Source organism: Astatotilapia calliptera, chromosome 18 (genome assembly GCF_964374335.1).
Source record: "Astatotilapia calliptera chromosome 18, fAstCal68.1, whole genome shotgun sequence".
NCBI lineage: Eukaryota > Metazoa > Chordata > Actinopteri > Cichliformes > Cichlidae > Astatotilapia > Astatotilapia calliptera.
Genome location: NC_137439.1, coordinates 33866990 through 33879459, shown reverse-complemented (window position 1 = coordinate 33879459; position 12470 = coordinate 33866990). Strand labels below are relative to the sequence as shown.

Here is a 12470-nt window from a genome sequence, read left to right as displayed (position 1 = left end):
ATCCTGTCTGCTGAGACATTGTGATACTAAAGTTACAGTCAGGAAATGGACACCTGATGCTACTGAGGCTCTAAGGCTACGTTCACACTGCAGGGCCCTATTTCAGGAAGCCGGTTTAGAAAACTCAGAGTGAAAAACGATACTCAGGGTTGAGTAACCCCGAACTGTCCAACTCGGAATATTCGGTTTCAGAAAGGCTGATAACAATTAGTTCAGTCAACGCGGAGTTGCTTTAACCCCAAGTTAAGCGCGCGCACGAGGATACATAAAGCCCTGATTAGTGGAGCACAGATTAAGCGAGTCACCATGGAGACGGAGGGAAAGAAGGCGCGGTCAATGTATTTCACAGCGCTTGAGGCCAAAATTCTGATGGCAGCATATGCCGATAACATGCAAATTCCGCAGAAAAAAGGTAACACAGCCTCAGCTGCAAAATACAGTGAACTTATTTTCATGTTTTAAGAATCAGTTTGCGATTATTTAAGATTCTAGATTTGGCAATGCCTTTTCCTGCTAGAAAGATCCACATCAACAAGGTATTTTCACACAGAGAACTGCTGCTCACTGGATAGCTTCTCTTTTTTGGACCATTCTCAGTAACCCTAAAGGAGACTGTGGTAAAATCCAAGTATATCAGCACAACCATGCCCTGATCAGAGTCATTTAAATGTTCTTTCTTACAAGGGATACACATGCAAGTGATATGAAACTGCAATAATTTTAGAAGCTGCATTACAAAATTAATGTAAAAACTAGACTTAAAGGGGGAAAAAAACAAAAAAATAAACAAAAAAATAAAAAAAATAATTAAAAAAAACTAGACTTATATCTAACACTGTAAGTTTTTTACAGCTTTGTTTCCTTAATGCCATAGCTTTGATGATCTATAGTAACTGTGTCCCCACCAATAGGTAACAGGTGAAGTGTCTTGCCCAAGGACACAACGACCGAGACTGTCCAAGCCGGGGCTCGAACCGGCAACCTTGCGTTTACAAGGCGAACTCCCAACTCTTGAGCCACGATCGCCCCCATAATAGTGACCTGTAAATCCTTTCCAGCTCTCTTTTTAGCCAGTTGCCTAGATTTCATGCCTAATTGCAATGCAGGCTACAGTGTTGGCTGGATTTGGTGCAGGAAATCCTTTCTTAGTGTCCTTTGATATAAAATACCTGGATGTTAGGCAAGGATAAGTCACTCCATAATATGGCCCGCGCCCTGGAAAGTACAGGGTACTTAAGATGTAAGATGGAAAATATTGTTTGATTTTCTGGAAATTTACCATGAAATAACCCAGTACATAAAACTACTGTTGCTGTACTTAATTTTACTTACAGTGCAATTATTCTATTGTTTGGTGTACAAAAGCAACTACCTGTAATTACAGGTACCTGTGGTCTTACAGTGTAATTATTTTATTGCTTCCTTCAAAAACCTCAATTGTTACACAAAATTACATGGAATTTACAGGCTACTTTTGTCTTAGTTGTGGGTCCAACAGTGTAGTTGTTTCATTGTTTCACAGATCTTGCAGGTGACTCCATAATACGCCTCGCATTCCAGAAAGTACGTTGTACTTGTTGAGCCTAAATGGTGGGTCTTACAGTGTGATTGTTTCATTGTCTCCTGCAAAAACCTGACTCGCTGCCTGCAAAATGTGCGTAAGAACTGTTGCCTTATTTGCAGGTCATGTTATAAAGTGTTACTGGAATCTGTATTAATGCATGCTGTATCCTCCTCTCTGCAGCTCTGCAGCTTTTTGTGAAAACAGTCTTTAAGGGCATTTGTAGTTCCATTTGCTATTATGACATTGATATCAGGTGTCAGGAGGCAAGTTAGGCTGATCCATAATCTGCCTCTCTGCTTATCTGCTGGGTGTTCTAAGATGAGAGTTTTATCAACATACTACTCTAGGCAGATTTATAAAGTGAGAACAGTGGCACCCTGCAAGAAATTCTTATGAACTCAGGCACATTTGATGTTTTTGTGTTTATATCTACACAGCCAGTAATCCTGCTCCGTATTCAAATAATAAATAATATTACTAAATAATATTATTGTTGCGCTGGGCATTTGTGTTTCTTGGGATAAGACTGAAAAAAAGCAAATAGGTTATGATGTGTTGTATGTATATGTATGTATATATATATATATATATATATATATATATATATATATATATATATATATATATATATATATATATATATATATATACATATAAAAGATGGTCATTGTGTTTGCAGTTTTCTGACGTGATGTACATTCTGTTTGAGATGTTACATTAAATCACCAATGATCCGTGCATCACTTATAGGAATCTATTTTGAAAGTAAAGTAGATATCATAGATATTTAGTATTAAACAAATCTTTTCAGCCCTAGTCCATGTGCTTGGGGTCTTGGTTTATGCACCTTCTCAAAGGTCACATTGACAGTACAAGCTTTTCCTTCTCCTTGTGTTTGAAGTACCAATATTGACACTGATAAAACAGCAAAAGAAACCTCACAAGATAGCTTGATTGTTCTGTAAATGTCTGCTGAGATCAGATATGGACCTTTTCAGAGTTTATCTTCTGTGGACAGCATTAGAGGATATTTTCTGGGGCAGTGGTAATCCTGTGTTAAGGACAAAGAAGGGTTAAAATCTAAAATTACATAATCCAACACATATGGGATCCTTAACATGGCAGAAGAGTGTTTAAATAGATTTCCTGGCATGTCAATATTTATAGTTTCTTTATCATTTTAAGGGGTAGAATATCACTTTGGTGGCTACTTTTGGACTGTGTGCAACCGATGTCCCAGTATCATACTTTGGGCTTTTGCCACCAAGTTAGTGTATGATGAAATGGCTTATATGAGCACAGGTTAGTTTTCTGATACTTCAGTGCAAAAAAGTATGCAGATGTAATTGTAGCAAATGTTTCATAGAAGACTGAAATCTATATATCTGCCAGAACAGCCTCATTAGATTCATCATTTGTCTGAAGTTTGGCTCCATCTAGTGTTTAGATGTCAGTCTAACAAGACATCTTAGTGTTAGAGACCTGCTGCAAACTCCAAATCAGCACACAGTAGACACATGTGTCTAATCAGGAGCTACTTAAGATCAGGTGTTCATCCCCACTTCTATTTCATTTGTGTTTGCTCTGTCAGTTAACCATTCAGGTCCTTGACAAGGTAAAATTGATAAATATATATGTATATTTTATTATATATTTTTTAAAATGTATCAAAGCAGGATTTTGAATGGTGCTAGTATCACAATGACTGATGAGCTTTTTCCATCTGCTGGTTTCAAGGTTCAGTCCTTTTGGTTTTCTGTTTCTGACTCATTTATTCTCTTAATTAGGCTTGGATAGAAAATGCTGTTTATCTTTGCAAATGTGTTCCATTTCATTGATCATCCCATGGTGGGTCCTAAATCTTACACTATAGCCCACTTTTTTTTTTCTTTTCAAGAAATCAGCTGATGTATGAACACTACTGTCAAGCCAACTTAATGTATTTCTTAAACTGTTAACCTTCTGAACACTTAAACCTGATGCTGCTCCTTGCAGAAATGTTAAATTGACAATGGTGTACAGGTTTTTTGAGTTACAAACACACAGCTTCAAACTAAATGAAAATTTGGTGCCATAGTAAGGATTTGGGCTGTATCAAATCTGTCATAGATCCCACTGGGTTGAGAGATGATGGCTGAAGACCACAGCGCAGGTTTCTCTCTTTCCAAACCAGGTCATTTACTCTCTCCTTGTATGTGGTAATGTTTCTGTATGGCATATGCTGAATGAAGAATAATGACCTTCATTCCCTGTGTGTAATGTCTCTAAGATTTGTCTTACAGGTAGTAAATGTCTTTTCCTTCTTTAAAATTGTTTTTTAAACTGTTCCTATTAATACAACATAGATTCATAACTGACACCCCTTCCATGTAGGTTGACTGAACATGGCAGCAGCGGTTAACACGCCTCCTCTGGCTCCTGAAGGGCCAAGTGGAGCGAACCCACACGTTCAAGTTAACGCTGACGTTGCAAACTCTGCACAGCAAGATCCAGGACTACACAGCACCAGCCAAGATCCTGGACCATCTCATCCTCAACACCCTGTCTTTCCTAGACCTCTCTTTTATGTTCATGCTCCACCGCTACCCCCATTCCTCCAATACCAGTGGCCCATGCCCTTGCCTTATAATCCCTTTCCAGGCTTCCTAGGCATGGGTAAGTTGAGAATTTTCATTAGTTTATAAATATGTTAAATTGGTGCTGTGCCTATGGACTCAAATTGTGGTCATAAATCATTTGTACTTGTAAATCAAATGCGTATTTGTGAACTGGGTTTTGTAACCTTGTAAACCAAAATATCTGCATTTTATGTTTGCGTATCTGTAGATGAGAATGTGTGTGTGTGTGTGTGTGTGTGTGTGTGTGTGTGTGTGTGTGTGTGGGGGGGGGGGGGGGGTCTGGTTGCACATGCAAAGCAAAAAAAACTACGTGTAAAACTCTGCGCTAAAGTCCCTTCACTTGCGTGCTAGTTTAAAGTTACAAGAACAAATCTTGTTCTTCATTTTGAACCTGGAGGATGTCTTTGTAAATATCCCATAGGGGTCATACAAGCCTTTCAGTAGCTGTTGAAAGGGTAAAGTTTTGTTATATCAGTGGCTAGAAATACCATTTGTACTTTAGGATTAGTCTAACACAACGTCAGGGCTGACCCGGGACCACTGCTGTGAGTCAGTGTGCGCAGCATGAAGGTCCTTTCACAGCGGATGCAGCATGTCCTGCTAATGCTAAACAAGCGCCAAGTATCCAGAATTTGTTTATCGCTAATTCATAACAAAGAAAGCTTTGTAACTATCCCCACTAGTGAAGACTCTTTTTCCACAAAACTGAAAATGCTGGGTTGGCATGTAAAAGGTAGTGGTGTGCGGATCGATACTGAAACATCGATTCTTCTGATACCAGTAATTTGTTCTAGAATCGATTCTCATATTAAAATATCGATATTTTAGTACTTTGGGATAAATTTGCAGGAACACAGTGGAAAGAAACTATCATTCGGATCGTCCAAATTGGAAGGAACTACTTCCTTTTCTGCCTTTCATAGTCATATGCAAAATACGGCTGTAGAAATGTGTCGCAGCCCCTGGCCTTAGTGGCCAAGTATAGTATATTATTCTTATTACTGAATCGAGTTTGAATGAGTCGCTCACCAAAATGAATCGGGTTTGAGTCACTGAGTCAGTTGCCCAGAGTGCAAAAAATGTACATTTTCACTCAAACTTAATGTTTCTCTTTTCATGTAAATCCTACTGCTAAGATGAGTGATTGAAAAACAACTATTTTTATAGAGCAAAAATAATTTAAGATTTCTAAAGGGAACATTTATTTTACTTTTATTTTATTAGTATTTTCCTCAAATGTGTCAAATATATTTTCATCTAAATGTCCACTGAGCTGTGAGCCAGGGGGCGGTATTGAACGATTGGGTCATGATTGGCACATCACTACCTGGCGTGCGCACTCACAACAATGGCTGAGCGTAAACGGAGTCATATGTGGACGTATTTTACCAGAGGTGTGGACTCGAGTCACATGACTTGAACTCGAGTCAGACTCGAGTCATTAATTTTATGACTTTAGACTTGACTTGAAAAAATGTTCTAAGACTTGTGACTTGACTTGGACTTTTACACCAATGACTTGGGACTTGAATTGGACTTGAACCGGTTTACTTGAAAAGACTTGATATTTTACCCCAAATATAAAATTTAACATGTATATTATATAGAGATTGAAAATGTGACGTCATTCACGGGTAGAACCGCAAAGGATTCTGGGAACTCGTGGCAAGCGGTACTAGTGCACGCAGGCTTTCAATTGAAATCAGTTACACAGCGATAAAAAAAAAACACAAAAATGTCAAGAAGCTGTTGTATTATTAACTGCAATAGCCGGTCGCATGACAGCCACGGGAAGCCGACGGGTAAAGAGATCGGTTGTTATCGGATTACGTCGTTGAAGAGAAATTGTTCGAGCCATGTTTCCGAAGTAACAAAGACGCGATGGATGGCCTGGATTGCAGCCATTCAAAGATCAAATATAACGTCCTAGAACCCTCCAGCTCACAGGTTAGTCTGCTCCAAGCATTTACACGAAGGTCAGTCTGCTGTTGTAGTTAATACGTCATTTTCTTAACATAATTGGTGATATAGGTTACAAGCAAGTCTGGTGCTGAACAGAAATTGTCGCGCTATGCTCCTTTATTTATTGTGCATAAATAGTGAATTGTCCTGACACAATATTGCGTTTCGCTTCTGTTATTATGGTACATTGACAAAAACATATACTTTTATTCACAGGATAAAACAGGTTTTTTTGTATCACTAATTGCCCAGTACGATTACAGCATACAATATTATTGTCACTGCTACATTTCTGTGATGCTACCAGAAATTATTTCCACTACTAATTAATTACCATTGAGCTCAAAGGTCCTATTAATAAACGGTTAAGGAATGTGTATTTATGACGACGATTTGTGAGACTGGTAAACTTATGATACGTACGATGGTCTTTACTTTCTACACGGTGCATTTCAAGGTCCTGCACCCATCCGTCGGTAAACTGTACCTGGGCTTGTTGCAGTGACCTGAAGTTACTAAACTTCATGAGTGTATGCACTCACTCCAAGAACCGTATAATTATAAATATGCATATAAATATGCTACGATGAGATAGCTGACTTCATCTAACTAGCAAATGTTGTCCAGGCTACGTTGGTGATACAGTTTTTTTAATGTGTATGATATTTTTGTCATGCGATTTTAAAGCTGGTCCTACAACCGCATCCAAGAATAACATGCAGCTTATCTCAGAACTGTCGGTGAAAATTATTCTTGGAGCTAGGTTTAATTGAGCTGCATTTTAAAGAGGTGCAATTTCACAATTTGTGTATATTTTCTAAGTTCACTATTTTGTATGTGTTGAGAAAAACACAGATTTTAAAATTACATGGTCTAATATTTACATTTAGCATAACTGCAACATTATTTTTTCCTTTTTTTTTTTTTTTTTTTTTTTTTTTTTAAAAGACTCGAAAGGACTTGAAATTCAAAGTTTCAGACTTGTGACTTGACTCGGACTTTTACACCAGTGACTTGAGACTCGACTCTGACTTGCCTGACATTACTTGAGACTTGAGGATAAAGACTTGAGACTTACTTGAGACTTGCAAAACAATGACTTGGTCCCACCTCTGTATTTTACCTCCACAAACAGCCAAGACTCGGTTTGCGATACATGTGGCAGGACAGTGAGGTGTTGTGACAACACCTCTAACCTCGTCAAACACCTCACGGTAAATCATATCACAGAATGATTATGTTGAGGAGGAGCGGGACAGGTGCTACTAGAGACAGACTTCTCTCGCGGAGTCCTTTAGTCCTGCAGGCAGGCAACATGCTCAAATAGCGCACAAGTTCAGATTTTTTTTCTATATGATAATTCTGCATTATTAAGCAATAAGAACAAGTAGTCTGATGTCCTGTAATCATTATGAAGCTATATTATTACAATTTCATAATACAATTACATATTGTATCATGAAATACCATGAAACATTAAGTTTTTGTACAGTGTATCGGATCAGTATCATCGATACCACCCTGAATTTTACTTGGGATTGGAAAGGAAATCGGTGGTATCGCGCAGTAGTAGTAAAAGGGCATTTATTCTTCCAGGACCTGAAGCTCAGTAAAGCACCTCTCCAACAGCCAAACCCATCTGTTCTCTGATTGACCAAATTTAACAAGCCAATGTCATGTCAATCGCAATCAGCTGAAAGGAATCTGGTCAAGTTTTGTATGTGTAAGCTGAGTAACAAACAGCCAGGGAATCTGAGCGCAGAGTTTTACATGTATTTTTCTTTTTGCTTTGTGTGTGCAACTAGACCTTAATGAAAAAATTTAACTTATGTAAATATTTTTACACACACAAATATTCTCATCTACAGATGCACAAACACAAAATTTTCAGATATTTTGGTTTACAAGGTTACAAAACTCAGTTCACAAATGCGCATTTGATTTAAAAGTACAAATTATTTATGACCACAATTGGAGCCCATACTGTACCCCTTGCACGCTCTACATGTATGCATGCAAGATTCAGTCTTTCTAACATGTGTGAAATGGCTCTGCAGCTCCTATCATCACATACAGAGCAGTAACATGTTTATATCTTGTAGAGTAATTAAACTGTAAGGTGGTACTGTCTGTATATTATTCCAAAATGATCACCTTCACTCATTTTTTCTTTTTCTTTTTAAGGATATGGTATGGTCATGCCCCCACTTCCCCCTCCCTCTTACCTGGAGTCTCCAGCTTACATTGTACCACACCCTCAGGTACAACCAGTCGACTATAGACGCCTGCTTCATCCCCAAGTCCACAGTCATGCTCCTTGTGGATCGTTTCAAAATTTAAACCAGACTCGCAGAATTCGCCTGCCTCATACTACCCCTGTTAGAGAAACGGTGAATTCTGAGGTCCAGACAGAACCCATACACAGAGGTGGAGGTGGCTATGATGAGGGATGCCCAATTCTCAGCTCAGACTCTGGACGTGCAACTGCCTCAAATTCTCCTTCATCCTTAAGCTCTGGTTCCCAAAAACAAGGCTCAGCTGAGGTCGAGACCTATATGTTGGCCAGTACTGAGGCAAAGGAACAGGTCAAAGGGGCTGGCACAAACAGAGTCATACAGGACTGTCACATGGTGCATCCTACAGGGATGACTGTTCAGTCATCTAGAAGGGCAACTCAAGAAATGCAGGGATGTAAGGATGGTGCTGTTCAGGAGTCCTCTCTTATCCCTCCTTGCAGAAATGCACATTGCAACATGTGGTCAGTGAGTTCTCAGGATAGCATGGGGCCAGTATGTAGCTTTTCTCAAAAAGAGGATGAAGTCAAAGAGAGGCGCGTCTCTGTTCCTGACATTCTAAGCTGGGGAGGTGATGCATCACAGAAAACGATGACAATGGCAGCTGAGACACTCCTTCAAAATAATCTTGAGATTCCATGTTATGAAAATGAAGTGGAGCATGAAAAGGGTTTTTATCAAAGTCCAAGTAAGCCAAAGAATGATGTAGTGGTGGTTAGCAGTGCTGATGATGTCGATACCGAAGTTATTTCAAGTTCTAAGGACAGTGAAATGATCTTTAAGATCCTTAAACTTCCTTCTCTTTTAGAACCCTTTTCACTGTCAACAAGAGATGCAGATTCTGTGGAACTACTTGTTAGACCTTGCCTGTCTAATGGAGATGAAATTCTGCAGGCACTAAATGCACTCCGCGAGGGGACAGAAAATGGCAGTGAGACGCATGAAGAGTCTACAGAGACCACTCCAAAGCACACATTTTTAAGTAGATGTCAGATGAATAGAAATATTAATGAATCAGTTTGGTCTGTGGAGTCTCTAGCTCCTTTCATTCCTACTAAGGAGTGGCTACAGCAGAATGGTGTATTTGAACCTGAAGTCATTGTAGAGATGGAGAGGGCTGACAATGGTAAATGGTTAACCAAAAAAGATGACCTAATTGGTACATTTGCTAAAGAAAGAAGGCAATCTTCAAGATTTTCTTCTCCGGACTCTGTTCTGGTGTCAGAAAGTGTTCTTACTTTTAGTACCCCAGCTAAGAAGCAAAGTCCTCCAACGACCCCAGACATGGTGTGTGAAACTGAAGTCTCTGAAACAAAAGGAACTGAAGAAAACCAAAGCACAGTTCCTTCAGAAAAGTATCCTTTAACTTCACTTACTACCCCGCAGGGTACAATTTTAACTGCCTCCAGTGATGAAGAGATGAATGACCATGGGTCTTCAAATCCTGAGGCTAACCAAAGCCCAAACCAGGGAACTCTTATATATGAGCAAGAGGAGAAAAGCTCAGTTGAGAGAAAGGAAACCTGCCCCATTAACTCTGCAGCAGAGGACAAAGTCTCATCCACTTCCCAAATGACTCTCCAAAATGACACACAAATGGAGGTGGCGACTGGCGCACAAAAAGTAGATGGTCAAATGAGAAATGTGGAACTGGGCGTGCCAACAACTGACCAGAAGACGGCTCAAGTGACACCATCAAAGGGAAATTTAGTAGACTGTGCAATCCAGTGTACTGAACTACAGGGTCTAAAGTGTTTATGTGAGGAGTTAAAGGGAGGCGTGGGATCAAACAGAAAACCTCATAAATATCCAGGTGGTCTGATTTATTTAGTTTTTTAATTGTTTTTTCCTTTCATGCGGGTATAGTGCTCTAATTGTAATTTATCTCCATAGACTGGAAAAAGGCAAATGATGGAAAAGCTGAAGTATTCTGCAATCAGAAAAATTCAAAGAGGAATGGTCAGTGGCGAAACAGAGGTCCAGGTAATGAGATGCAAGCGTCACATTAAAATAATCATGGGTCATCTGAAGGCCTGCCCAAAAAAGACTCGCTGTATCTTTGCTGTCACATTTTTCTAGTGCAAACTTGTTCAGTCCTACAGTGACTTGCGTAGCTTCATGCCCATGGTGAGCAAGTTTGCTGCACACGTGCAAGGCTAACTTTATTCTCAGATGGCCTTAGCTTCAAGTCTTTGATTTATATATTTGACGGCCAGACGAGACTCCTTAATTTGGGAATGCACTGTTGTATACTGTACCTAGAACTGACGCACTGTACTTTAATAACCTGATGAAAAATTGCAGCCGAATGCATCTGGGCCATTGAATGAAAGAGTGGCCATGTAGGACCAGTCATTCGTATTAAGTTAGAGACAACACTACTTCTTTGTTGACAGAAAAGCATAACGGCCAGCAGGAAGACTGCAATGGATACGGAAGCAGACCTGGGAAGTTGAAAGGTGAGTCACTAAATGATCCTGGCTTGTCATTGGATGGAAAATTGTGCTCACATGGGGCAGATCTGATTTTAAAATTGAGTACCAATTGGTCATTTTGGTTTGTTTAGCTCAGGGCTGCCCAATCCCAGTCCTCGAGAGCTACTATCCTGCAGCTTTTAGATGCATCCCTACTCCAACACAGCTGAATCAAATGAATGGCTTGTTATCAGGCCTTTGCCAAACACGATGGCATGCTGAAGAGGTAATCAAACCATTTGATTCAGCTGTGTTGGAGTAGGGATGCATCTAAAAGCTGCAGGACGGTAGCTCTCGAGGACCGGGATTGGGCACCCCTGGTTTAGCTGATCAAGTAACATTATCAATAATTATGCAGTAACTCCACAACTCAAACTGAGGTAAATATTGTGTATAAAATAACGTTTCACTACAGTTCTATATCACAAGATCATTAACTTGATATCCTTAATGGTGGGCTGATGGCATCTGATCTTGGAAGCTAACAAAGGTTGGACCTGGTTAGTAGACCAGGTCGGGAAGTTGATGGTTTGATCCCCAGATCCTCTGGTCTGCATGTCCAAGTATCCTCGGCATGGTTGTGAATGTTGGAAAGTATTTAGACATAGATAAAAGTACTTTATGAAATTGTGAAGGTTAAGTCTTTAGAAAAAGAGGTGCTTGAATGAAAACAAAGCATCTTTGCATAAGAAAAGAAGTAGAAAAGTGTTTTGTGTCAGTTTACCACAATTTCACATCTTACTGAAGTTTGCATTGGTTATTCCTCCTTCAGGTGGGAGTGGAAGGTACCCACGGTACTGACAGTGACCACACTTCACACAAGTCAACACTTGGTTTTTGTTTTTAATTTAAATTGAGTCATTAAAAAGTTTCTTACTTTTCAATAAAACCCTTGTATTAAACATGATTTAAGTGTTTTGTTTTTTGTTTTACGCCATCTTGCTTGTCAGACATTACTTTGGATGCACAGGTTTCTGACTGGTATAGCAAACTTAACCAGTTCTTCAGGTAAATGACAATGGTTACTTAACAACATTCACCCCAAGTCAGTGATAATTTCACAGCGGTGAAAATGGGTGCTTAGAAAGGTGAGAACTTTTTTTTTTTTTTTTTTTTTTTTTTTTTTCCTCCAGAATTGGAATTCACACTTGATGCAATCATTAAATGTTAGGGTTAATTGGAAATTACTTTTAACACCAATTTATTAATTGGCACTATAAACTTAACCGAAACCTATTTACCCTCATTTACTTTCACAAATTTTCCCACTTCTCAGTGGGGCCAAGCAAGGATGTCCTCCTCTTTGCTTTGTTCATGGAGCCGCTAGCAACAGTAAGAGGAAAATATATAAAGTATTTAAACAGTCACTACAGAAAACTAAACTATAGACCTTTGTATAAAGATCTCCTTTATACAGTGTTTTATTCAAGATCCATCATATCTATAGTTGTTTAATACGTTAAATCTTAATCCAGTTAAATCGCAATCATTCATTGGCTTGTGGAATTAAAAGGTATGATAAAGTCATCTGGATCAGAACCAAAAGATAGCGTCACCC

General features: G+C 39.1%; 1 protein-coding gene across 3 annotated transcripts; it reads left to right on the top strand.

Annotated features, from left to right (window-relative positions):
* Nucleotides 1–3058: 3058 nt before the first annotated feature.
* On the top strand, nt 3059–11819 carry LOC113011398 (uncharacterized). 3 transcript variants are annotated; one of them, XM_026150963.2, is made up of 7 exons: nt 3059–3179; nt 3938–4219; nt 8329–9126; nt 9247–10251; nt 10332–10421; nt 10835–10897; nt 11685–11819. In XM_026150963.2, exons 2-7 carry the CDS (start codon nt 3949–3951, stop codon nt 11711–11713), a joined length of 2256 nt encoding a protein of 751 aa, XP_026006748.2. In that variant the 5' UTR covers nt 3059–3179; nt 3938–3948; the 3' UTR covers nt 11714–11819. The 3 variants fall into 3 exon arrangements, with proteins under 3 accessions (XP_026006748.2, XP_026006746.2, XP_026006747.2); XM_026150962.2 differs by adding an exon at nt 3674–3737 and having other exon boundaries at nt 3118–3179; nt 8329–10251; XM_026150961.2 differs by having other exon boundaries at nt 8329–10251.
* Nucleotides 11820–12470: the final 651 nt, after the last annotated feature.